The sequence below is a fragment of the Macaca fascicularis genome, chromosome 14, assembly GCF_037993035.2.
Source record: "Macaca fascicularis isolate 582-1 chromosome 14, T2T-MFA8v1.1".
Lineage (NCBI taxonomy): Eukaryota > Metazoa > Chordata > Mammalia > Primates > Cercopithecidae > Macaca > Macaca fascicularis.
Window position 1 is genome coordinate 123,213,474 of NC_088388.1, and position 26,590 is coordinate 123,240,063.

At 42.6% G+C, this 26,590-nt stretch overlaps 1 protein-coding gene across 6 annotated transcripts in view; it reads right to left on the reverse strand.

Annotated features, from left to right (window-relative positions):
* Window positions 1–468: 468 nt before the first annotated feature.
* SIAE (sialic acid acetylesterase) overlaps window positions 469–26,590 on the reverse strand; it is a 39,731-nt gene continuing 13,609 nt past the window's right edge. For 4 of the 6 annotated variants that reach the window (XM_045370826.3, XM_045370825.3, XM_045370827.3 and 1 more), the window contains 8 exons: window positions 25,236–25,411; window positions 19,340–19,478; window positions 14,301–14,478; window positions 12,794–12,903; window positions 12,094–12,227; window positions 4,483–4,640; window positions 3,312–3,507; window positions 469–1,927 (listed from right to left, as the gene is read on the reverse strand). In XM_045370826.3, coding sequence (XP_045226761.2) covers window positions 1,676–1,927; window positions 3,312–3,507; window positions 4,483–4,640; window positions 12,094–12,227; window positions 12,794–12,903; window positions 14,301–14,478; window positions 19,340–19,478; window positions 25,236–25,411 — 1,343 coding nt within the window. In that variant the 3' untranslated portion in view covers window positions 469–1,675. Of the gene's footprint in view, window positions 1,928–3,311; window positions 3,508–4,482; window positions 4,641–12,093; window positions 12,228–12,793; window positions 12,904–14,300; window positions 14,479–16,525; window positions 18,125–19,339; window positions 19,479–25,235; window positions 25,412–26,590 lie in introns of those variants that run through there. The other 2 variants (XM_074015517.1, XR_012423841.1) reach the window with 2 other exon arrangements.

Genomic DNA, 26,590 nt, shown 5'->3' on the forward strand with positions numbered 1-26,590 from the left:
TTCCTTGTAAAGTGTGCAGATTTTTTGTTTTTTAACTAAATAAAATCTTGGCACTGACAAAGTTATTCCTGTTTGGAGCTACACCAGAACCCCCTGGAATTCTATAGAGGGGTAGAACCAAAGCAAAAACCATCATTCACTCTACAGAGTGATTATAAATTTCATTTTCAAACAGTAAACAGTTCCTAAATTGGGGGAAATAGAGTGAATTCCACATAATGTTTTAAATTATTCAGCCACTAAAAATAAATTTACATATTATTTCATTAATATATTCACTACCTAAACCATATTTTTTACACCACGTAAAATACATTGTATATGTAGAGTGAGTGATGCTTTTTGCTTTAGTTCTCATTTTTCACATTAAGGGGAGGAAAGCTACCCATAGATAGCATTCTTGTTCCTTTTCACACGCTTCAAGGACAATTTGCAAGTTTTGACTGGATACAAATATATACACATCACTAGTGATTATGCTTTTATTTCCAACTTCTAATAGGTAACATAATTTTCAGGCACCGTTAACTGTTTTTAATCCATCAGTAAACTGCATTAAGATTTTTAATAATAAACACAAAAGGTCTCTTTCATGTTTATATCATCTGCATTATTTTTCTATATGCTTGTCATGTGGCTTTACTTTCAGCCTCACTCTCTCTTTTCTTCCAAATGGATTATCCTTAAACCTTTTACCTTTAAAGAGCCTGAGATTTATATTTAACTCAAACAACACATTTGCTTCTGTTGCCCCTATGTTCATGTTTTCCTAAGCCAGAGTTTCCCATCCCTCCTGTTCCTGGCAGCCCAAGTGCCTTCCCTGGGCTACTCCCACCTGGCCCTTGCTTTTCATTCCTTAGGGCAGTCACTTAGCACCTCCCAAAGTGCCTGTACATGTTTTCTATTTCTTAAACATTCATATTATCATTATTTACATTGAAGGAACAGAATTGGTTTGGGCTTGAAGAGAATACAAAGAGATCTGTCTTCAATTATATGAAAGACTCCGATAGTAGTAGTTTCACAGGAGACAGATTTCAGTTCCACATAAGGAAAAACTTGGAAAGTTTTAATGGAAAGTTCATACAGAGATTCAGTAACCACCTGTCAGAAATTTTGTAAAGAACACACGAGGGCGAGGTGGCAGCGCCTGTAGTCCCAGCTACTCGGGAGGCTCAGGCAGGAGAATGGCGTAAACCCAGGAGGCGGAGCTTGTAGTGAGCTGAGATCCAGCCACTGCACTGCAGCCTGGGCGACAGAGCGAGACTGCGTCTCAAAAAAAAAAGAACACAAGAACACTAGCTGGGCTATGCGGCCTTTACAATCTTCCAATCCTGAGATCCCACAACTCTGGATAACAAGGAGCAAAAGTATTAGATATTTCACTCCCATTAATATGAGGAAAGTGAATGACATTGAGGTCCAATTTGTCTGTAGTTCAGAATTAGTCCAATACAGACCCTTCGACTAACTAGGGGACAAAAAAAGCAAGCATTTCAAGTTACCTACCAGCCTGGGCTCATCAGAATATAGAAACAGCCATGTGCTAGCTGGAAGCCATTCAATGAGGCTTTCTATTAATTTCCTTTAAAAGCAATGGTTATTATTGAAACTCCTAAATGCTAAAATCTGAAGGACCCATCCTTATACCTAAGTTCTGATCATATTGAAACAGTCATTTAGCAACATTGCTCTGATGTCCAGAACCCTGGTCTGTAATGAAAGCAATGAAGGGAGGGGCTGGCAGGGCACTGCTGGGGTGGTATAGGGGACACTGCTTATATTCACAAGGCCATGTGGTCCAAGCATAGCGGAGAGCAACCACGGTGCCCTGACAAGAATCAATCGCCAGCGTCAGGGACTGGGTGGAGAAGGTGTTCATGGAAGCTGGAAGCCACTTGCATCGATGGTCACTGCAACAGGAGATCTAATAAGAGAGCCATAAAATAGGAATGATTAGGTCAGAAGGGTCTTCTAAGAAGCGGCACTGCTCTTTCAGACAGAATGGATGGGAGGAAAGGAGACACTCATCACCAAGGACCTACTCCTACAGTAACCAGAAGAAACCTGAGCCCACTTTGGATCTAGTCAGTACAGCCACAGGTTGATAATACATGTTCATGTGATTAAATAAATAATTTTAATAAATAAAACATTTGCTGGGGGAGACAAGCATGATCACATGAGGCATTTAGGGAAGGTTCCCCTGAACATTCTTTGGGTGACCCCTCTTGCCAAACAGCAAGGCAGGCAGGAATTTAAGTGAACAGAGTGGCCCAGCTGCTGCTGCTGCTCTGTGGCACTCCCAAAGGAGCTGCAGAATGAAGAAGGGGCATAAAGGAACTCTAGATACGAAGCCTTTCTCAGGCCAGAAGGCAATCCAGAAACGGGAATACAAATTATCCAGAACCCAAAGGTTAAATTCTGTCCTGGAACAGAGGATGGGTAGACCACCAGCAACTGACTAAAAGAGGAGAGCTCAGAATGCAGACTTCTCAGTTCACCTGGAACCCAGTGTGGAAAGAAGCTAAGTGGGGTAAGTGCCAACCAAGCATCTGAGGCAGGTGGATACCATAGTTAGGACTTCAGAAACAGCAGCCCTAGATAAACTCCTGTGTAGTTAAAAGTTTGCTTTTAATACTCTTTTCTCTTCTCCAATGCATTCTTTTCACACACCCCTTCCCAACCTAAGGCCTCATGATTCCCAAAGTCACTCATTTAAATGTTCCACGTAGGAATGACTCCACCCCCCACCCTCAACTATCAGAGACTCCTAAATAACCGCTTTCATCAATGGCCCCAATTCCATAGCAGAATGACCCCTGCTAGGTATTAGAAGGAGTCTCATATAAGTCACACTAAGTTACAAATACCTAAGAATAAGCCTCTCAAAGGAGAACCTCAACTCAGAGAATGTCAGGATTTAGGAGAGTGTAACAAAAAATACACCCAAGGATGAGGTGAATCTTCTGGAGCAAGGATCTTTCAACAGGTAACCTACAAATAAAGCTGCAGGCCCTGCCCTAGCAAAGATGGTTGCTTTGGGAGAAAACATTTAAAAGGAAATTTAAAATTTTTAAAGTCCATTTTAATATGGACTTGTTTTCCCTTTCTTGATTGTCCTGTCTGTCAAAAGTGCCTCTAAGCTAATGAATTAACAGCTGTTTATTTGCGGCTCTGAAATACGCTCAGCCCCAACCAACCAAGACCTGCCGCATCGTAATGTTGTAACAAAAGAGACGGCCTCGGTGTGGAGGAAATCCTGACTCCACCACAAAATGAACCCCTGTTTATTCTGCTGTTCTTCTCACCTCAAATATCTTGTTGTCCCTTTTCTGCACCTGGATTTGCTGGTAATATGTGAGATTGAGCAGCCCCTCGTGAGCCAAGAGTTCTATCTTCTCAGGCAGTGGTCCTTCAAAGGTCAAGTTCTTCTCACCATAAGCCAGAGCACGGGCCCCCAGGTGCAGCCGATAAGCCACCGTCTGTTTATCTCGCGGGTGGATGCTACACGATGAGGAACAAGTAGAGAACTTTGGGTTTAAACTCAACAATAACCACATTTTTTAAAAAAGGGGGATTATACAAAGCACCCTTTATGAAAGTAAGAATAAAGCTGACTGAACTCCGTGATCAGTGGCTAGTCAACTTAAGGGAAATGGTGAATGGTAGCCATAGATGGGGCTCTGGGCCTTCTATAGGTTGGAAACCTTGAAATAATAGATGGCTTGGAAGGAAGGAATAAAGGGAGGGATGCGAGGAGGGAGGGAGACATGGAGGAAGGAAAGATACCAGAACTAACCTAAGAGAGCTAACTCATAAGATTGTTCCTAACCACTAAAAGTCAGGTTTCTTCTGAATGAACTGTTCATTATTTGGTCCCCTAGAGCTTTTATGCATTTATTCAATAAATCAATCAAGTTCCTCCTATAATCCAGACACTGTGTGTTGGACTCTATTTCCTATGTGAAATCCCCTCACATCCTACAGTTACTGTGCAGTATTCCCTGGGGCTGCTCACAGATATCCCAGTATTCCCCCTCTGCAGCCAGAGGAGTGCTGGAATTCCATTTCTGCTGTCACTGAAGTTACCCATAGCCTTATGACTTGGTTCAGCCGGTGCAATGTGAGCAGAAATGACTTGTGTGTAAGCACTGAATTGCTAGTATGAGACTTTAAGATGACTGTGGAAGCACAGGTCAACTTGGAGCCTCTATTGCTCTGGGCCTGTGAATGATTACAGTGAGCAAAGTCTCTGTTGACCTTCTTTTCACATAGACAGTGAGCAAGAAATAAACTTTTGGTGCATCAAAGAACTGAGATGTTTGTTGTTGTTACTGCAGCAAACATCTGCAGCACATCCCAGCATACATGATTCTAAGTGCCAATCCTCAGTCTAATCTGCCCCTTACCTGTGAACATCAGAGTGAAAGACTACAGAGAAAACACACTGTTCATGCAAAGCCCAAGAAGCAATCATACCTGCCAAAAGGCGAGTCTCTATCACAGAGGTCCATAGCTACGGCCATGAAAGTATTGGGCATCTTTGGGTTGGGGACATAGCCAAAGTCTGCTGTTTGATGCCAACGGATCTGGGGAAATCCATCGTCTGAGCTCTTCTTAGACAAATCTGAAGATAACTAGAAAGCAGAGACATTGTTAATTTTATTGCATCAGAATCCCAAACTGGAGTCTTTTTCACTGGCAGACTCTGCTTCTGCTTCTCTCATTGCATTTAAATGCTCATTCAACAGGTATTTACTGAAATTCTTACTGTTGTGGCAGTGTCTTTCCAAAGACAGCTGCAACAGTCCCTCTCATCCCATGTGCCCTCTTGCAATGCAACTTTGCCACACCTCGGCAGCGGGGTCTGTTTCTCTTCCCTTTGAATCTGGGATTTGCTTTGACCCATAGAATGCAGGAGAAATGATGTTGTACAGCTCCTGAGTCTTGGCCTTATGAGGCCTTGCCTTCTGATTTCATTCTCTTGAAACCCTGAGCTGGTCATGTAAACACTGTCCAGTTACCCTGCTGGAGAGATTATGGAGTGAGAGGGGCCTTGGAAATTGAAAGATCATAGAAAGACAGGCTCTAGTGTTCCAGCAATCACAGACAAGGGGCCAGTCATATGGATTTCTAGATCCTCCAGTTCAAATTGCAGCCACATAAGCAAACCTAGCTGATATCACACAGGGCAGAAATGAGCCATCTCAGGTGAGCCCCACCCTGGCCAACCCAAGGAATCATGAGCAAAAAAATATGGCTGATGGTTTACGCCCCTACGTTTTGGGATAGCTTGTTACAAAGCAATAGATAACTGATATATCTGTATACAATACAGGGCTAGGCACTGTAGGGAAGCACAGAAAAATCTACCCTTGAGCACGTGCTAAATTGCATCCAAGACTCCAATTCTTTACGCCTTCCTGTATCCACACCCTCTTGCCATGTGGCTTTGCAGTTCCTCCTGTTAACAGGACAAGTATGTTTCCCAACCCCTTGATTCTAAGCTCAGCCATGTGGTTTGCTTTGACCAATAGACAGAAGCAGAAATTATGGTGTGTCACTTCCTAGCCTAGGCCTCAAGAGACCCCGCATGGCTTCACTTGCTCACTGCACTGCTGCTATCGCCATAAGAAGGACATGCCTGGGCTAGCCTGCTGCTCCCTGGAGAAGGACAAGAGCTTCTGGAGAAGGACAAGAGCTCCCCTGCCGACCCACAGCGGTCTGAAAGAGCCTAAGGATCTGCAGCTTAGCCAAATCACCCAAACGCCAGCTCCCCAGACAAGAGCTACCTATATAAGAAGGGCTATTTTAGGCCGGGGGTTTTGAGGTAGTTGGTTACACAGCAGTAACTAACTGGTACAAGTACTTTACAGCTTTGTTGAGGAGGACAGACCTACACATAAGAAATAAACATAAGGGTTTAATGGGTTTATGTTTCATAAACATATAAAATACTATGGATTAAATGTTAAATCAGTGCCACAGACAGCAAGTACTAAACATTTAGAACAGGCAAAGATTATTATTATAGGAAAACGTGGCCTCAGAATTCATAAAAACAAGTGAAATGGGCACCAAAAATATGAGGAGTCACTCCAGGCAGTACTGCTCACACTTCACATGTTAGAAGCATGTCAGATGCAAAGGTGGGGAGGAGCATGGTCGTTCTGAGAGAAGGGCAATCCAGCTGGACTGGAGGATTTGTGAAGGAAAGACAAAGTGGGAAAGATAGCAAGGCAAGCGTTTGTATAGTTGATACTTTCGTATTAAGCAATAAGGAACTACTGTAGAGGTGACAGCAGCAAACATTGTGAATGTGCTAAAATGCTACTGAACTCAACACTTTTAAATGGTCAATTGCATGTTACATGAATTTCACCTCAATTAAGAAATTACAGAGCCACTGAAATTATTGACATGATCAAAGGACCATTTCAAAAGATTGTTCTAGTGATCATACAAATGGCTCTGACAAAAAACAAAATAAGGCCAGGCATGGCGGCTCATAATCCCACCACTTTGGGAGGCCAGGGCGAGTGGATCACCTGAGGGCAGGAGTTCAAGACCAACATGGTGAAACCCCATCTCTATTAAAAATACAAAAAATTAGCCGGGAGTGGTGGCAGATGCATGTAATCCCAGCTACTTGGGAGGCTGAGGCAGGAGAATCACTTGAACCTGGGAGGTAGAGGTTGCAGTGAGCCAAGATTGTGCCACTGCACTCCAGCCTGGGCAAGAGGGCGAGACTCCATCAATAAAGGACTTAACACAGAGAGACTGATTAAACAGCTATTATAATATTCTAGACACAAAAACAAAGGTCTAATCTACAGAGATAGTAGTGGAATGGGATGATGAGAAATAATAACTGAAAAACCAGGCAACCAACTGGATGTGGGGCACAAGAGAAAGGGTAAAATCCATCATTCGGAAGCCACGGCATCTGAATGAACTGTGTGGCATCTCAGGCATCCAAGTAGCACCAGAATATCTGGGGAATAATATTGTTCCAGAAAGAGCCTGTGAAGGATCCACAGCTCATGTATTATCAGTCAGCTCATTTATTTATTCATGCTTTTAACAAATATTTACTGAGCACCTACTCTGTGTCATGCACTAATACCGGCCTAGAAGATAGAGCAGTGAACAAAACACAAGAATCCCTTCCCATTCTTATATTCTAGTGGAGAGAGATAACGAATAACAAGATAGATCTGTAAACTACATATCCTATGAGAAAGTGACAAGTGCACTGGAGAAAAATATAATAGGGAAGGATGAGAGAGTGTCAGAGTTGAACAAAGACTAGAAGGAGATGCAGATGACTCACAGGGAGCCACATCCTTATACAATCCTCTCCTCTTTGTGGTAGGGGGAACTCGTAACTTGATTCTAACTAATAGGCTATGGCAAAGGTAATGGGTTATCACTCCTGTGATTATGTTATATATGGCAAAAGTGAAGGGATTTTGCGGATGTTACAAGTAAGGTCCCCAGTCAGCTGACTTCACATTCATCAAAAGGGAGAGTATCATGGTGAGCCTGACCTAATCAGGTGAGTCCATTCAAAGAGGGTCTAGAAGCCAGCCCCCTCCCCTGCTGGCCGTCAAGAAGTAAGCTGCCATGAGTTCTACAGCTTCAAGGAGGTGAATTATGCCGACAACCACATGAGCTTGGAGAGAACTCCAAGCCTCAGATAAGACCCCAGCTCTGTCTGACACCTTCACTTCCACCCTCAGCAGAAGATCCAGCTAAGCCATGCAGGCCCAGACATCTCACCCACAGAAACTGAGATAATAAATGTGTGTTGTATTGTTTTAAGCTGTAAAATACGCAGTCATTTCTTGCTCAGCAATAGAAAACTAAAATAGCGGGAAAAGAACTTTCCAGGCAGAATGGAAAAGAAAATGGCAGGCCCCAGGACGGTAGTACGCCTAGCGTGCTTAAAGAAAAGTAAGGTAGCTAGTGTGGCTGGAGTGGCATACGCAAGGCAGAGAGAATTAGGAGGTGAGGTCGGCGGGTAATGCAGGCAGTGGGCATGTCATGTATGGCCTTGCTGACCTCAGCACACGGAGACCCACTGCAGCCTTCCGACCTGACTTACACTTCAGAGGGTCACTTTGATATATTGAGAATATCCTAAAGGAGGAGAAAAAAAGGTAGAAGCAGGAAGAAGACCAGTTAGGAGGCACTAATTCAAGGGAGAGATGATGGTGGCTTAGACTAGCGTAGGAAGAGTAAAGGTAGTGAGAAGTGGTCAGATTCTGAATGCAGAGTGAGTTAACAGGATTTGTTTTCATCTAAACGGAAAGTTGATATACTCCTACTCCTGCAAAACACAGAGGCTCCCAGAAAAAATCTTTACTATTACTATGATACATGCAGTCCAACTATTTCTTCCTTCTTTTTCTGATGTTTACTCAGATCACCCTGTCCTTTGATTTAGATAGCATCTTATTCTTAGCACCAGTTCCAGCCAATGAGAGGCATCAACCTAGTATCTCCCTTTTACAAACCATGATCTAACTGTAAGTCAAACCACAAACTGGGAAGCAGTCTGGGCCAGCAACAACATTGGTTTTTTTGACTCCATTTCAAAATGTCTGACCCCATCAGAGGACTGCATTTTACGCAGACTGTTCCACCCAGCCTTATTACTCACACAGCCCAGAAAATACCTGACATCATCCCTACGAATGTGGCCAAATGCAACTTTGAATCGAGGATATTTTCTGCTCTCTGAGTTGCTCCAGAAAGATGAGAAAATCATCAGGAGAACACAGAGAGGTTGCAATAATAACAGAAAGGAGCCTTGGATATGATATGGAACTAATAGGCCATTTCCAATTCTCTTATTAAAATTCTCTCAGGCAAATCAGCTTTAACATAGGAAATGATAAAAGGTGCCGCTGAAGCCTCACAGTGGAATCTCATGAAGACTAGAAAATGGGAATTAAAAATCTACTAAGTCACCCTACTTCTTCCACACAACACCCAGAAGACAAAGTGCAACCACGTGCGCCAGCCAGGGTCATAATGAAGATCACAATAACAAGTCACAGGAAAGAACTGTGGTAAAAAACTAGCCTGAAGCTCAACAGGGAGCAATGCTAACAACAGCCCCTCAAGCCAAGGGAATTTTCTCAAAATGGCAGTTTGCTGAGAATTCTTGCAGCAATTCACTTTCATTGACTGCACTACTATAAACTCGCCACATGGGGGCACCGGCGTACTCCACACCCAAATGAAATTCCGGTTTTCCTAACCTGAGACACAGTGGGGCACTACTCGGTCTCCCACAGTGGGTGGTAGAAATACTGCGGCTAATAAAGGCCTAGACCAGCCAGAGAATATAAAGCTGGCCACGCTCACAAATAACATGCTGCAGTTTGTGGTGTGTTCAACGGTTCCTCGAAATCCCTGTTTAAAAACCACACTCCCTGGGACTCCAGCCCCTGGCCTCCTGTTCTTTCTCTCTCAGGTTCCAGGTGGCCTTTCTACTAACCAGTCTGGAATACACGTGTCCAGCCCTGGTCTCTCCATGGAGCTCACATCCTCCATCTCTAGCTGTATTCTAGTCACTGCAACTATCATTTCACTCTTAGCACTTCTATGAAGCCAGTTCCTCTTTCCTTACAGACCAACTGTCCCTCCAGATCTTCTGATTTCTCTATCAACAATATTCAACACTAACATTACCTGGTATGTTCCAGGCTTTATATGGATGAACTCACTCAATATTTGAAATAACAAAAGTCCAGTATCGTGTTCAAAAACACGTAGCTCCGGAAGGGTCAGAGCTAGCATCGGAATGCAGTTAGTCTCGCTCAGACTCAGTCCGAACCATTATGTTGTCATGCTGGGTATTTCCCTTCAAGGGGATATGTTTATATTTCCAGACTTCCACTAGTAACCAGCATGTTTTTGTTGGTGATAATAAAGTGAAAGCCTGGAGATTAAGGGACTTTCACTAAATTGTAAGGCATAAGTACAAGAACCAGGTCTTTCCGGTTGCTATACTTCTTTTTCCTTTTTTTTCTTTCTTTTTTTTTTTTTTTTTGAGATGGAGTTTTGCTCTTATTGCCCAGGCTGGAGTGCAGTGCTCACCACAACCTCCGCCTCCTGGGTTCAAGCGATTCTCCTGCCTCAGCCTCCAGAGTAGCTGGGATTACAGGCATGCGCCACCACGCCCGACTAATTTTGTATTTTTAGTAGAGACAGGGCTTCTTCATGTTGGTCAGGCTGGTCTCAAACTCCCAACCTCAGGTGATCCGCTCGCCTCAGCCTCCCAGAGTGCTGGGATTACAAGCGTGAGCCACCACGCCCGGCCTGATTGCTATATTTCTAGCACCTCACAAGATTCACAGCATATAATAAGCATTCGACACATACTTTTGGTGTGAGTTGGCTAAAGTCATACTCAAATCACCACGTGCACAGGCCAAGCGAGAAAAAAGTATTTCCAAGGGCCAAGTGTAGTTTCCACCAACAGGGATGCAGAATTGGTGACAGGAGCTGCTACTTTGAAAATAATGAGCAGAATGATCTCATTTCAAAGTCAGGACAAATGTAGGAAAGAAGAAAGAAAATAATCATAAAGGTATTTTAAGTGAAAAGGTCTATACAAATATTCAAAAAAAGGTACAGTGAAAAGGACAAGGTAGGGGAGTTGGGAGGATGGTGAGAAGGCATCTGTGGGGCGTGCGGAGGTAGGTGTCTGGGACCATGGATGTCCCATTTACACAGTAAAGCCTACTCTGTTGTCATGTTGTAAGATGGGCATTGTTTTTATATCACCTTACTTGTTTGATTTCTTATGTTCTAGAAAAACCAGCACTACCACCCTGCTAAAAAGTTTAGGTCATATGAACATGTGGAGGCTAGGCAATTATGAACTTGGTCAAATATGTTTATTCTTTTTATGCAAGGCTGAAAGCAGAATCTTTCTGACTAGTTATCTCTAATTAAATGTATGGTTTCTCTTGCTATCTTTTTTCATTCACGTGTTAAGCCGCTATTTAATGAGTGCCAATCAACTACAAACATACTAGGGATGTAAGTGTGACCCAGGAAAATGTAGTCACATAGGCAACCTCATGCAAATAAAAAGGGGAAGTAGAGAGAAAGGGGACATCTAACCCAGACTCTGGATAGTCACAGAAGGCTTCCTAACTAATATGTAAGCTGAGACCTAAAGGGTGATTAAAGTTAACTAGGAAAGTATGGAAGGTAAAGAGCAAGGCAATGGCCTGGGAGTGAGAGAGCATGGTGGATCCCAGGAAGTGGAAGGGATAACACCAAGCTGGGGAAGGGGTGGGGAAGTGGACATTCTCACAGACAGTTGCTAAGAGTGTAAATTTATACAAATTCATGAATTTCTACAGAGAAATCTGGGGACATGTTCAAAGCCTTATCAAGGTGTACCTTTTGACCCAGAAATTTAATTTCTGGGACTTTACCTTATGGAAATAATCAAGCATACATGCAATGAGCAACAAGGAAAATAAACATGCCAAAGCTTATTAAAGCAAAATGTTTAAAACAACCTAAATGCCCAATCTATAGAGAGCTAGTTAAATAAACTACAATATAACCATATTTCAGACTCTACAATCATTACAAACTGCATTGAAGATTAATATTTATTGACATGAAAAAAATGTTTACTACTTATCTCTAATTGAAATATTACTTAAAGAGAAAAATGCAAGATATAGTATAGATCTATTTCAAAAATAAATGAGCAGAAGAGAGCTGCTTATTTCTGGATTGGAACATTATCAATGTTTTTAGCTCCTTTTTTGCTTATCTTTTTAATATTTCCTCAATGAAACTGTAATCCTTTTTTAATAAGAAATATTAGTTACTTACAACTTTTTTGAAGATTTAATTGTCCTATCAGTGAACTGAGATGAAGTAAGCCTTACATTCAGTTCTTGACCAGCACGTTATGAGGATGAAAAAGGAAGATGAACTCCAGGAAAGAGATCTAAATAGCACATCCCCACACCAATGCCCCTAAACCTCTTCCTCTCAACACAGGAACAGGTGTTGACACGGACAGAGAAGCCTTTACCCACATCGTACCTGGACAAATCCAAACGGGAAGAAACGCTCTGTCTGCCCCTGGGAACCACGGTGGAAGGTTTCGCGCCAGTCTTCGATGAGTGCAGGGAATGTGCAATTGTACAGGTCCGTGTTATAATTTATATTGGACTCCCCTAAAAACAGTCCAAATTGCAAGGGGAGTTTGGAGTAGACTGCAAAAATGACCGCACATTACTCTCCTCCCTCTATCCATGCCCTGAGGTAGTGGTCTTCCCACAGTCTCTCTGGACTGGCCTTTTTCCAGCCAATGGGGCATCAGCAAATGTGATACAAGCAGAGGCTTGAAAAGTACTTCAAGTTTGGGCTCTGCCCTCTCCTGATGACCCTGGAATCCTGAGACTATTATACGAACAACAAATGAGTCTATACTGGCTTGCTAAAGGATAAGAGGCCACCTCAGAACGATGTTGCAACAGCCCCCAGACAATACATCTAGGGAGAGACCATCCTAGGTTATCCAGTCACCAGACAATCTGCCAGGTGGGCAAAGACACAAACGAGGTCCAAGCAGGAATGAGCTGAAGCAGCCCAGACATAAAAACTACCTGCTAACCCGCAGAACAGTGAGCTGAATAAAATTATAAAGTGATTGTTGCTTTAAGCCACTACGTTCTAGGGTGCTGTGTTACACAGCAAACGCTATTTGATACAATGGAGAAAGAGTACACTAAACACTTACCCTGGTACCACACCACCCCTTTCAGAGTCATATTGCGCAGTGGATGGATCATGGCATTCCAGAGGACAGAGTGCTTACTGGGACCAGTTACGGAATTATATGGAACGGACCTGAAATCATACGATGCACAAGTGTCACCAGAGAGCCAGTGATTGATCACCTAAGGGTCCCTAACTGGGCATCTATCCACTTTCACTTGTGGCAAACTTCTGATGAAAGCGACACAGAATTAAAACTGAATGGAAACTCCTTCTCTTGAAAACATGGGAATATTCTCCGAATTTCACCTCCGGGTTATTCCCAAAATAAGTGTATCAGTCAGCTCTCTATGGTAATTAAAGGTAATTTCTAAGGTAATTAAAGCCACAGAGAAGGAGTGTTTTATTGTTCAGTATCTCACATGGAGGGGGGAGCAATACATTTACTTAACTTTTCTTAAATAAACCTTCATTTAATGGACAGACATTTAGGTTGTTTTAAACTTTTTGCTTTTATAAGCAATGCCAGGAGTATCTTCCTTATAGCTAAGTCATTGCATATATGCTTAACTATATCCATAAGACAAATTCCCAGAAATGAAACTGCTGTGGCAAAGGGCATCTTTTTTAAGGCTCTGAACACGTTCTCAGATTTCTCTGTGGAATATTTATATGAATTTATCCTGTAGCTGCTGCGTGTGAGAAGCCCACATCCCCACACCCTCAGGATTATCCCTTCCACCCCCAGAGAGCTGGTCTAACGCTCACTCCTACTCTACTGCAGGCCATTCTTCCTGTTCCAAGTTGAATATCTTCACTCCCCCACAGGCAAGCTTTTACCCAAACTATACCAAGAGCTCAAACCCATCCTCCTCCCACAGGCCTTCCCAGCGTGAATGAGACACGGTCCGGGAAAGCAGGTCACATACTGCTCATCTCTACATCGATGTTAGTATCAGGATTTGTATTCGCTAGCCCTTTCCCTCCCCAAGTATTCTTCCTGATCCAGCCTTTCCTAAGCGGGTGTTCAGTCAGTGTACTGATACATTTCTTTGAGTACATGTTTACAACATTTGTTCTTCCTGTTAGATTGTTTATTCTTCTAGGCAATACAGCACAATGGTGAGGGGCACAGACCTTGAAGCCAGACTTGCCACTTACTAGTCACGCCCATGAGCAAGTTACTAAATCTCTCTGAAATTTGGTCTCTAATGTGTATACTTCAGTATGTTAATATATAATAATATATATTCAAAATATTAATAATGAATATATATAAAGTGCTTAGCACAGTGTCTGGCATATAAAAAGCTTTCAGTAACCACCAGCTATTACTATTATTAGGGAAAAAGATAATTTTTTTACATGTTCTCAAACGATTGTGGTGGCAATGACGTGAGAATAATGCATTCCCTGTGCATGAATAAATTACATACATTCGACACTTAACTCCCCACAGAGGACCATGACCCTCTCTCTTACATAATTCCCTGGTAGGCTCTTTCTCAGACTGGAGAATGCTGTCTTACCCTTGTTTAGGAACCCCGCAGGCTTCCAGTGACCGTCCAGATGACCAGGCTTCAATGGGTGTCCCACCCCAGCTGGAGGCGATCAGCCCGATGGGGTACTGCAGAGTGTCATACAGGTGACGCCCAAAGAGCCAGCACACTGCTGACATGTACTTGAAATATCCGTGGCCTAAGTTTTCTGTGCAGAGAAACGGTTAAAGAAAAAGAGCCAGAGAAAGGTCGATGGATACAAACTGCAGCTGCTAGGTGGGTCTAGGTGAGAAGGGTGGGCAGAGGTCATTCTTCTGTTCTTTTCTAAGACTTTCAAAAGTAGGATAAGATTGAGAGGCACAGAGAAGACACAGCATCAAGACCAATATGCTGGTCTGAACACTATTATCTCTTCCAAACCTTCCCTAAGGAGAATCTTTTCCAAGGGAGAAAACCGTAACCTTAGTGATAGTTTCCTTTTAGCTGTCTTCATGTTTTTTCAGTTGCTCAAAACGCTTGTTCTCATAACAAGGAGATAGCACTCTCTGCCTGGGAGAGAGGCAGATATGATAGCGATTTTGCTCTCAGTCTGAGTATAAATAATTCACTTACATAACATGGAAGTTAAAACTCTCTGGCTAGGCAATAGGCTTCCCTGTGCTTCCCATCACTTACAGGATCCACAGACTCTCGGATAATCAACGCTCTCCCGCAAATAGGTGAGAGGTGGGAAGGCCATCACGTCCCCATGCTACTCTCTTCTATGTGTCCCCTCTTACTCAGCCACTCATTCCCACTGAGCTCTGTGGAAGGGAAAAAGCAAGCAGGGGGCAGCTTAAAAAGAAATGTGTTTTGTTTTTTTTTTTCTGGGTGGTTTTATATCCAATTTTATAGCTGTGGCAAAGAGGCTGGGCGCGGTAGCTCATACCTATAATCCCAGCACTTTGAGAGAACGAGGTGGGTGGATCATCTGAGGTCAGGAGTTCGAGACCAGCCCTGCCAATATGATGAAATCCCGTCTCTACTAAAAATACAAAAATTAGCTGGGTGTGGTGGTGGGCACTGTAATCCCAGCTACTCGGGAGGCTGAGGCAGGAGAATCACTTGAACCTGGGAGGCGGAGGTTGCGGTGAGCCATGATGATGCCATTGCACTCTAGCCTGGGTGACAAGAGTAAAACTCCATCTCAAAAAAAATAAATAAAAAATAAAAGTAAAAAAATAAAAATAAAGAGCTATGGTAAAGAAAACACGGACAGATAAGTGATGGGAAATTTGGCCCAAAGGGAAAGCAACAGAAGCCAAAACCAGTGTTTAAATTCTCAGCACAGTCTAACCCATTCATCCAATTACACTGCCCAGTAACCAACAGAGGCAAGAGTGAGCAATTTCATGTTAGGAGAAAGCTGGTGAAGAGGGGGGCATGCATGCGCACACCAGCATGGGATCAGTTCAGCCCAAGGTTTATTAACGACCGACTATGGCTAAGTCTCTGGCACTCCAAAAGTAGACAGTGCGATAGTGAGGATTCAAATCAATTCCAAAAGAATAAAAATGGACTGAGCACCTACCATGTGTCAGGAACTACTAGATGGATGGGAGACAGTGAGGAAAGTGATACAGAGACACATGGAACCTCTCCTCATAGGTCTTATAGTTGATAGAATAAGGCAAATAGGGCCGGGCATGGTGGCTCACGCTTGTAATCCCAGCACTTTGGGAGGCTAAGGCAGGTGGATCACGAGGTCAGGAGTTCGAGACCAGCCTGACCAACATGGTGAGACCCCGTCTCTACTAAAAATACAAAAAAATTAGCTGAATGTGGTGGTGTGTGCCTGTAATCCCAGCTACTCAGGAGGCTGAGGCAGGAGAATCGCTTGAACCTGGGAGGCAGAGCTTGCAGTGAGCCAAGATGGCGCCACTGCATTCCAGCCTGGGTGACAGAGCAAGATTGTCTCAAAAAAAAAAAACAAAAAAAAAAAAAAAGAAAGAAAGAAAAAAGAATAAGACAAGTATTTAGTTGAATAAAATATATGGCAAAAGATGGTAAGTGCCTCAAGAAGTACAAACAAGTATTAAAGAGTTTTAACACAAAGAAAGAATACCAAATGAGAGGCAGACCCTAAAAGGCCTAATAAAGACTGACCTCCCCGCCCCGCACCGCGCTTCCGCAATACTCTGTGCATCACTAGACCTTGCAATAACCATCTGCTCAGTGTTTCCCTTAGCTCACTACACTATTAGCAGATACTTCACCTGATTCACGTCTGTATCCCCAGCATCCAGGACATGATGGAGAGTCAGTGTTTGCTGACTGACTGAGAGTGGCTGTGGTTTCACTGACAGTAGGTAGAGGGGAGTGGTAAACAGGAGGGAAGAAGAGAGCTGGGGAAGCCTTAAACCATCAACAGGAGTTTAATAAACAGAGCTGGCACTCTAGGCAGAAGGAAAAATACGTGAAAAGCCACACAGAATAGGAAATATTCTGAGAGTATTTGGCTGGAGCAGAGATTATAAAAGAGAACAGCGGAAGATAAGACTGGAGAGGAGGTTGGAGTCATATCTTGGAGTAAAGAAAATGGAAACCCACTTGAAAATGTTTGAGAATGAGAATGTGGGGTGTAGGAAAAATAATAGATCCCAAAGACGTCCACACACTCATCCCTGGAACCTGCGGCTGTGTTACCTCGCATGGTGAAAGGCACTTTGTAGACATGATTAAGGTTAGGGACCTTGAGACGGGGAGAGTGTCCTGGCTCATGTAAGTGGCTCCAATCTAATTACAAGAGTCCTTAAAATCAGAAAACCTTTCCCAGCAGCAGTGATGTGATAACAGAAGAAGAGGTGGGAGGCCGGGCACAGTGGCTCATGCCCGTAATCCCAGCACTTTGGGAGTCTGAGGCAGGCAGATCATGGATGACTTGAAGCTACGAGTTCCAGACCAGCCTGGCCAACATAGTGAAACTCCGTCTCTACTAAAAATACAAACATTAGCTGGGTGTGGTGGGGCACACCTGTAATCCCGGCTACTCGGGAGGCTGAGGCAGAAGAATCACTCGAACCTGGGAGGTGGACGTTGCAGTGAGCCAAGATCACATCACTGCACTCTAGCCTGGGTAACAGAGTGAGACTCTGTCAAAAAAATATATATATATGGGAAGAGCAGGCAGGAGAGATTCCCAAAGTGGGAGAGATGGATCCTCTGTGCCCTTCCTAGATATCTGCATTGCCTCGCCTCTTTCAGGCTGCTACTGAAATGTTGCCTTTCCCCATCCCAGCACAAACACTTCCTATTGCCTCCCTTCCCTCACATATTTATTTGTTTTGTCTCATTAGCACATGTCACCCATTAACCTATCCTGTGATATCCACATTTATTCATTCAGCTTCTGATTTCACAAAGTGAAAACAAGTTCAGATAGCAAGGCATAATACATTATCCAAATGTGATTGAGTCCTGAGTTTTGGATACCATGTAGTAAGAGTTCATAGAGCAAAGGATTCATCCAAAAATTTACCTGAATCCATTCAGTTCCTGAGCTCTTTTATAGAGAGAATTCAGATAGTGTAAGACTGGATAGCATCAGACACTTTGTCTATAATTTACTTATTTTATGATTCACTTTCAGTATTCCCTTACACTAGACTGTAAGCTCCACAAGGTCAGGTATTCTGGCCTGTTTTACTCACTACGATATCCCCAGCACTTAGAACAGTGTTGAGCACATAGTAGGCACTCAAATATTTGTTAAGTGAATTACTACTTGTAAATGTAGGAACTTCTGAGCACCAAGGAAAGCATGCACAGGAGAAAAAGAAAAAGTCCAGGGGGAGCACAGGGACCACCTCTGAGGGAAGGGAATGAAGAAGCAAAGAAAAAGGGACGGAGACGACAGAGGAGGAGAATTAGGAAAAGAAAGCACCAGGCAAGCAAGGAGGGACATGCAGTTTCTAACGGGGGTGGTCCGCAGTGCCGAATGTGGCAGACGTCTCAGTTTTCTCATTAAAAGAAGGATAGTAACATCAAGGTGAACAAATTGTTGGGTGGAAGCAGAAGCCAGGTGACAAAGGCTGAAGAGTGAACACAGGGAAAGAGAGTGAAAAGAATGAAAACGGAAGATGTTCTAGAAAGGTTTAACAAAGCAAAGGAGAAAGATGAAGCATCTGAGAAGGGTGTTTGCGATGTTTACTGTTGTTTTGTTTTGTGTTTTGAGAATAAAAGAAAGGCTAAGCTCAGAGAGCAGGGACTGTGTGTCTGTTTGGTCACTGCTGTATTCCTGGGGCCTGGCACAGATCCTGACACAAAGCAGTCACGAAATGGAGAGTGGCTGGGTGCAGTGGCTCTCACCTGTAATCCCAGCACTTTGGGAGGCTGGGGTGGGTGGATCACAAGGTCAGGAGTTCGAGACCAGCCTGGCCAATATGGTGAAACCCCATCTGTACTAAAAATACAAAACTTAGCCTGTACTCCCAGCTACTGGGGAGGCTGAGACAGGGGAATCACTTGAACCCGGGAGGCGGAGGTTGCGGGTGAGCTGAGATCTCACCACTGCACTTCAGCCTGGGTGACAGACTGAGACTCCGTCTCAAAAAAAAAAAAAAAAGAAAGAAAGAAATGGAGAGCTCATGCTGAATGGACTGAAGGGAAAACCACAGTGCCTAAGGGATTAAAGAAGGCTCTGGAGAAAGGAGAACCCAAATCAGAGTTAGCCCTGAAAAGAGATCAGTCAGTTGTCTACAGACATAGAAACAAGGGAAGAAAGAGGAGTGGATTTGGAGTGAAGACATTGGCGAGAGATGCTGGCAGAGCCCATGCCGAAGGGCCTCGATATTTTCACTGAAGATGTTGAAGGAAGAGTCATTTCCCCACAGCAAGAGGGAAGATTTGTTGGTAGTCTTGGGAAGAAACCTGAAATAGTCACCACCAGGAAGGATGAAGAGTCAATAAGAAAGGAATAAAAGGCATGAGTAATAATAAATAGACATATAAGAACCAAATTCAGCCTTACAGAATCCACTTAGGGCACTAACCCACTATATAAGAGACAGCACGTTCAAGCTGTCACATACCTGAGGTGGGCTTAGACCATTGCAAGTCAACAGCGACAAGGTCCTCCAGCTCCTGCTCTGCTTGAATGGGAGAGACGGAGAGGATGCGGACAGACTGATAGGCAGCAGTGTTAGACAACTCCCTTGTAGCATTAAATACCTGGAAAAGAAATTGAAACATCATTTAACCTAGCTGGTGGTGAACTAGCCTGACACCTCTTAGTAAACGTCAATCCTCTGAGCTGCTAAGCCTTCAATATACTGAGATCATATTAATAAACCAAAATCAATGGGCTGGACTGAATCACCTTGATCCACTTTTACCAAAAGAGACCATGATGAATCATGTTCCCAAAGAGGGTAGGAACATAATGAAATCTGTGATCTTAAGGAGCAGGTCTATGTTAGACAAGAGGAGCTGTGAAGTAGCTTAGGCTAAAGAATATTGCCCAGCACTTACAACACTCTGATACCTTGAAACTAAATACTTCTACTCTGAAAAAGTATCTCATAACACAAAACCAGACCAATTAACTTCTTTTTAAAATGGTGCTTAGGATACTATGTGGAACCAAAAAGGCCGTGAGGAGGTAGATTTGTCTAATCCACACCACACAAGAGAAGCCTGCTCAAAAGAAACACAGCTGAGAAATGACTGTTGAACTACTGAAACATAGTTGAACAACTGAACCATACTGGAATAAGTCTCAAAATGCATATACAGTTATCCTTTGTATCCACATGGCATTGGTTCCAGGAACCACACACTCCCACCCCCGGCCAAACCCCAGCACATCAAAATCTGAGGATTTTCAAGCCCCTTGTATAAAATGGCATATTTGTTTATAGCCTACAAACATCCTCCTGTATACTTTAAATCATCTCTAGGTTACTTATACCTAATGCAATGTAAATGCTATGTAAATATTTGTTATATATGTTAAGCAACCCTAATCTGAAAATCCAAAATCCAAAATGCCCCCAAATCCAAAATTTTTAGTGTGCCAACATGATGTCAACAAGCAGAAAATTCCACACATAAATAACACAAATTTTGTTTCATGCACAAAATTATTTTAAAATATTGTACAAAATTACCTTCAGGCTATGCGTATAAGGTATATAGGAAACATAAATGAATTTCAGGTTTAGACTCGGGTCCTGTCCCCAAGATATCTCATTATGTCTATGCAAATATTGCAAAATCCAAAAAAAAATCCGAAATCTAAAACACTTCCAATCTCAAGCAGCTTCAGAAAAGGGATACTCAACCCATATGTATTGTTTGTTCAATGTGTATTATTTATTGTTGTGTGTCACTTTTAATTTTAATTCTTCAAATATTTTCTATCTATGGCTGGTTGAATCTGCACATGTGGAACTGGTGGATACTACAGGCTGACGGTATCCTCATCTCGGTCTTGGTAATTCACCAAAGAAAAGCAAGGGAGGCATGGAGACTGGAAAGATGGTATTCAGGGTAACAGCTCAGAACAGTCCCAAGGAATTAAAGAAAAGGGTCCATCCAAAGATAAATCATGTTTTCCCAAATCACTTTATTAAACCTCATCAATTGTCAGGAGTATGAGAGGAGTGGCTTAGGGTTTTGGAGTCTTGCTCTGTTGCCCAGGCTGAAGTGCAGTGGCATGATCTCGGCTCACTGCAAGCTCTGCCTCCTGGGTTCATGCCATTCTCCTGCCTCAGCCTCCTGAGTAGCTGGGACTATAGGCGCCTGCCACCATGCCCAGCTAATTTTTTGTATTTTTAATAGAGACAGGGTTTCACCGTGTTAGCCAGGATGGTCTCGATCTCCTGACGTCGTGATCCACCCACCTCGGCCTCCCAAAGTGCTGGGATTACAGGTATAAGCCACCACGCCTGGCCTCAGTTCTTTCTTTGTTAGTCCAGTAAAGCATCATTGCTCTATGAACTTATGCACAAGTGCTATTTCCTCTCATCCTGACTTTTCAGTTATTTTTTTATTTTAAAACAAATATATCAGAAATATTTTGTTTTGTTTTTTTATTTGTGTGTTTCTTCTTGAGTCCTTCCTATCCCCCTGGACCGGCCCAGCTTCTCCCAAAACAAAGGGCCAACAGGAGCATCAGGAAGCCCAGTTACCGCTCGCCTCAGGGAGCAGGTGCTCCAGCTGAGTCGGGGCTGCCACAGCAGTGAGAGGCACAGGAGGCTGGGTACGTTCCATTGGCCACTGGTCACAGAGTGTGCAGCTGGCTCGCTTTCCACCCCCACCCACCCACCGCAGAGAATACAGCTGGCCCTCCAGCCACAGCGTAAGAGAAACACTGAAGCAGCCGAGTGTCCCATGGTGCATTTCACTGAAAGATGCTGCCCCTTGAATCTCTCTGGACTTGCCAGTGAGCCGGCTGTGCCCAATAAGATGGCCAGATGGAAATGAGATAGCTCTTTTGGTCACAGTGGGAGTCACAACCTGAAATGCTCCCTTGGTAGCAGCAGCTCTAGGCTATCAGGGTTACTGGTCTTCCCATTCTCAAGAAAATTCCATAGGAAATCCAGACCTGTTTGTTCAGGATCATACCTGGCAGGTTAATGTGAAGTAAACACGAAGGAGTAAGAACAGGTTAATGCACTCACAGTATATCTGGCAGGGAAATTATTTTTCAGCAGCAAGTACCTGTAAAAAGCCACCTCCTTTGGAATTCAATTCTGCACTAAGCACTCAGGATCCTATGTTGCTTCCATGGAAACAGTGGATGAAACTGCTTTCATTCTCTCCACCCACACTAGCTTCCGCACTGACTGGGAACTCAAGTGCCTCATCGCAGTGAGACGCCAGCTTGGGAGGCAGCATGGGAGAACATGCTACTTGTCTTTTAGACCCGTTGCTAACACTGTAGAGTACTGTGAGGCCGATAGAGTCAGAATGGTTGGCATTCTCCTGTATTGATACCAGCACACGGAACTGGATCCAAAACATTGACTGGAAAACTTCCATTTTCCAATTCACATTTGCGTGTAATTTCAAGCCCAAACTTGAAAGCCACAGAGAGTGTCAACAAAAATGGGGGAGGGGACCATTCCTTCCGTACCTGACAATGTAATGACAATTACTTCAGAAATTGGTATCCTTTCCCAATGACTAGGCCTTTTTGATGAAAGCATTTCCTCGGGGATATGGGCAGCAAACTTAGGAATAAAGAGATTGCAGGAAGATTTTCATTTAAATGACACTTGGTTCCCCTGCTGATGAAAGGGGAAGACTTACTCCATCTGCTGAGATCAGATTTCATCTCATCAAACACCGCAGTGTAATTATTTTTCTACCAAGTATTTAAATGAGGATGTAAATGAATACCAAGGTATTTGAAGTCATTAACGCCACAGAGGCTGGGAGAGAGCACTGCTTCCTCTCTAGGGACTGGACCGTTCACCATCAAAGCAGCTGCTCACTGGTGTTCATTTTGCAACCTTTATACCACATTCTTGAATTAATGAAGACACGTCAAGAATCTATTTCCTCAGAGAATCTTGGCATGGGGTCTGCATGGGGGAGCAAAGCATGCATGTGAGTGTGTGTCTGTGCGCACACACAGAAGGACAGAAATTTTATTTACTTAAAAGAATTTGGAAATTCTGTAAGTTATTTTACCTTCTACTATGGTAGCAGTTCTAAAATTGAGGAGATAACTATTAAAAAAAAAAAGCCAGCCTCATAAGTCCTGTGAATCTTTTGTTGGAATGTGGTACCAGCCCTTCTCTTCTGGATCTTAATTTCTCTGTTTGTAAAACAGGAATGTGGGGAGTTCTGAGATATTGGAAAATGGGTTTCCTGATGGATATTGGCCATCTTTTTCTGAGCATAACTAGAAATATCCAAGTCTTAAGACCTACCCTGACTTAGGAGGCGACAGATGAACATTTAGACTCTTCTCCATTTATAAACATCTCACTCAGCGTTATAAATAACACTCAATTTTAAAATTCCACTTTACCCTAACAACAAGATGGGCATACAATCTGCCATTTCCTCGATTTGAATGTGAAGAGTGGTAGGTTATAGTGGAAATCTTACCTCCTCAGAAAAGTCACATGGAAGGAGGGAAGGAGAAAGACTCGCGGGTGTGTGTGTGTGTGTGTGTGTGTGATATGTGTGTGTGATGTATGTGTGTGTTGGGGGTTTGTAGGAGGAAAGGAGCAAAAGGAATAAAGGGGAAACCATGTAGAACATCCTTTTAATCAAAAAATAAGGTTCCACAGACTGTTAAGAGACTGGAAACTTGGCTTTTGGTACTGTCAGCACCTAAAATGTTATCTTGCAAACTAAGTGCATGATTTAAACAAAAATAAAAAATAAATATTAACACTTGGATGTTTCAGATGGAATTTTTTTCTGTTCCCCTATATCCCAGAGCTTGGAGACCTAGCTTTATACAGAAGATGCTTAGGGGTCAATTCTAGGCAGAAAAAATATGTTTACTCTTAACAATCAAAATCTGATTTAGCTTGACAGAAAATGGGATGGGATCCCTTGGCATAGACTGCTGTTGAGAAAGCGACTATATAGATACAAACAGATCTGGTCTATGCCTTTCTGTGCAAACAGGGAACTGCAATTACAGCATTAAGAAAAACACTGTTTTCCTTAATGAGTTAACAGCAATTCTGCTTCTATACAAAACCATCCTTTCTATCGAGAAATAAAACTTTGATTTTGCTCCCACTCTCTTATGATAAAAGAGAGTCCAGTCAAAGTTCAGTTTAATAAACATTTTAATTCAAAAAGCCCAGCATGGGTAACATAGCAAGACCCTATCTCTATAAAAAATAAAAAATCAGCTGGGTATGGTGGCTAACACCTGTAAGCCCAGCTACCCAGAAGGCTGAGGCAGGAGGAACCCTTGAGCCCAGGAGTTCTAGGCTGCAGTGAGCTATGATCATGCCACTGCACTTCAGCCTGAGTGACAAAGAAGGACCTTATCTCTTAAAAAAAGGGGGGGGGGGCCTTCCATATATACAAGTAAGACAGAACATAAGAGTAAATAAAATGTTGATAAGGAAGACTTCAATGCAAGAATTTAAATTCTAAATCAGAAAACTAATGATGAAATGAAGTAGATAGGTTCAGAGCAAGATCATTTTAGTAGCATTATGTAGTAGTAGACTACAAAAAGAAAAAAACAGAAAAAACTAAGAAATAGAAACAAAATAAATCATAGAGTATATGAACGTATTGTATTTCATAAATTTTTCTAAAAGAGATGAATTGAAGTAATGGTCTAGTTCTCAACTCTCAGGTTTACATCTCAAATTTAATATTTCTCAAAGGAATTATTAAAAGGCAAGAAAACAGGCCAGGCTCAGTGGCTCACGCCTGTAATCCCAGCACTTTGAGAGGCCGAGGCGGGTGGATCACCTGAGGTCAGGAGTTCGAGATGAACCTGGCCAACATGGCGAAACCCCATCTGTACTAAAAATACAAAAATTAGCCGGGCATGGTGGCGCATGCCTGTAATCCCAGCTACTTGGGAACCCGGGAGGTGGAGGTTGCAGTGAGCTAAGATTGCGCCATTGCACTCCAGCCTGGGCAACAAGAGAGAAACTCCGTCTCAAAAAAAAAAAAAGGCAAGAAAATAAAAATCAACTTGAGAAGAACCTCAGTTTTGGAGAAAGTGCTAGAGAAAACAATGCTGCCTCTAAGTTCTTAACCTATATAGAATACATTAACACCAATCAATAACTACCAATTTAATCAATAACTTATCTCTTAAGATTGTTAAGTCAAAGTAATGAATTCATTCAAAGCACTTAGAACAGATCTTGGTTCATGGTACTCACTAAATAGAAACAGCCCTGTTTCTCCTTGTTGTCCCCTTATTCCTCCTTCTTTTCCTTCTTCATCACCAACACTATGTATTATTGCTGAGACTCTCCAAATTACCTGTAGCACAGTCATCTGCATGTTACTCTGCCCACTACAGAGCCAGACATCTCCAAACAGGACATCATGAACTCTCAGGGTGAAGTTCATTTTCTCCAAAGTCTGTTGTGCCATCACTTCGAAAGGTCCTCCAGCCTTCATAGGATCCAGTACCACCATCCAGGTATCAAAGTGAGCTGAAATAGTAACAGGACGCCAAGGAATTAATCAATCAATTAAAATGAAATTAAACCCCAATTATACTCATTTGTGGCTATTCCCAGCCTCTGTAATAAACTGAATTCAAAGCTATGAAGATTGGCCAAATTTCAGCTAAGAGGATAGAACTAACACGAGCAGCAGCATTTTTATCCTTAATCTGTACCAATCCCTCCTTACTTTTAACTGAAGCATTTACAAAAAAAGTAAGTTACCCAGTTATAATCCTAAATGAGGATAGACAAAAATACATGCAGATTAAAATTCAAGAGTTTAATAGAAAACATAAAAGAGAAATTCTTATTATACTATCCAGCTGTCAAAATTAACATAATTTCATCTTATAGTGCCCCAAACTAACTTGCAATTACTCAATCGAATGTGACCACAGGGTAGAGAAAATCAATGATAATCTGGAACTTCCCCTGGCTTGACAGTATCACCCTTGTGCCTTCACTCCCCACCTCCTCCTGTGTTGCTAACAAGGATTAACACTACCAGTGGTCTGGGTTTTCCGAACAGCAAACTGTTGAGTGGAGAAACTGACACATCAAAAAGTAGTGGGAGGCATATAAATTAATGTCTCTGTGAAAAAGATATTCCAATTTGCCCAATTAATTATTTTCACAGAGTTATTTACAAGACTTAAGGCTTTGGGACTCAACTAGGGAGATGAGAAGCTATCTGAGACCCTATTTCAGAAATTCATAGCATATTCCCTAGAACCACCCTATTACCCTCCTACCTCTCATCACTCACCAGACCACCCCTGCCAACAACATACTTAGAAGCTTCAGGAAAATATCTTCAAAATGGCAAAAATTGTGCCAAGGAGAACCAAACAACATGAACAAGGTTGATAAAACAAGACTGGGAAAACAGAAAAAAAAAAATGAGAATTAACATTTTAAAATAAATACTCTTGGCATTATGCCAAAGAATATGAACTGATTTATAATTCATACCCATCAGATCAAAGTAAATTCAAAGGGAAAGACTGATAAGAACTGGAAATGGAGCATCCTAAAATGATTACATCCAATTTACGAGGAATAATAATTCTAAAAATACCATCCAAGGGCCTACTATGTACTAGACACTGCAAAGTTCTTTCCAATCAGCAAGAGCTAAGCAGAAGCATGAGATGTCCTAATGTA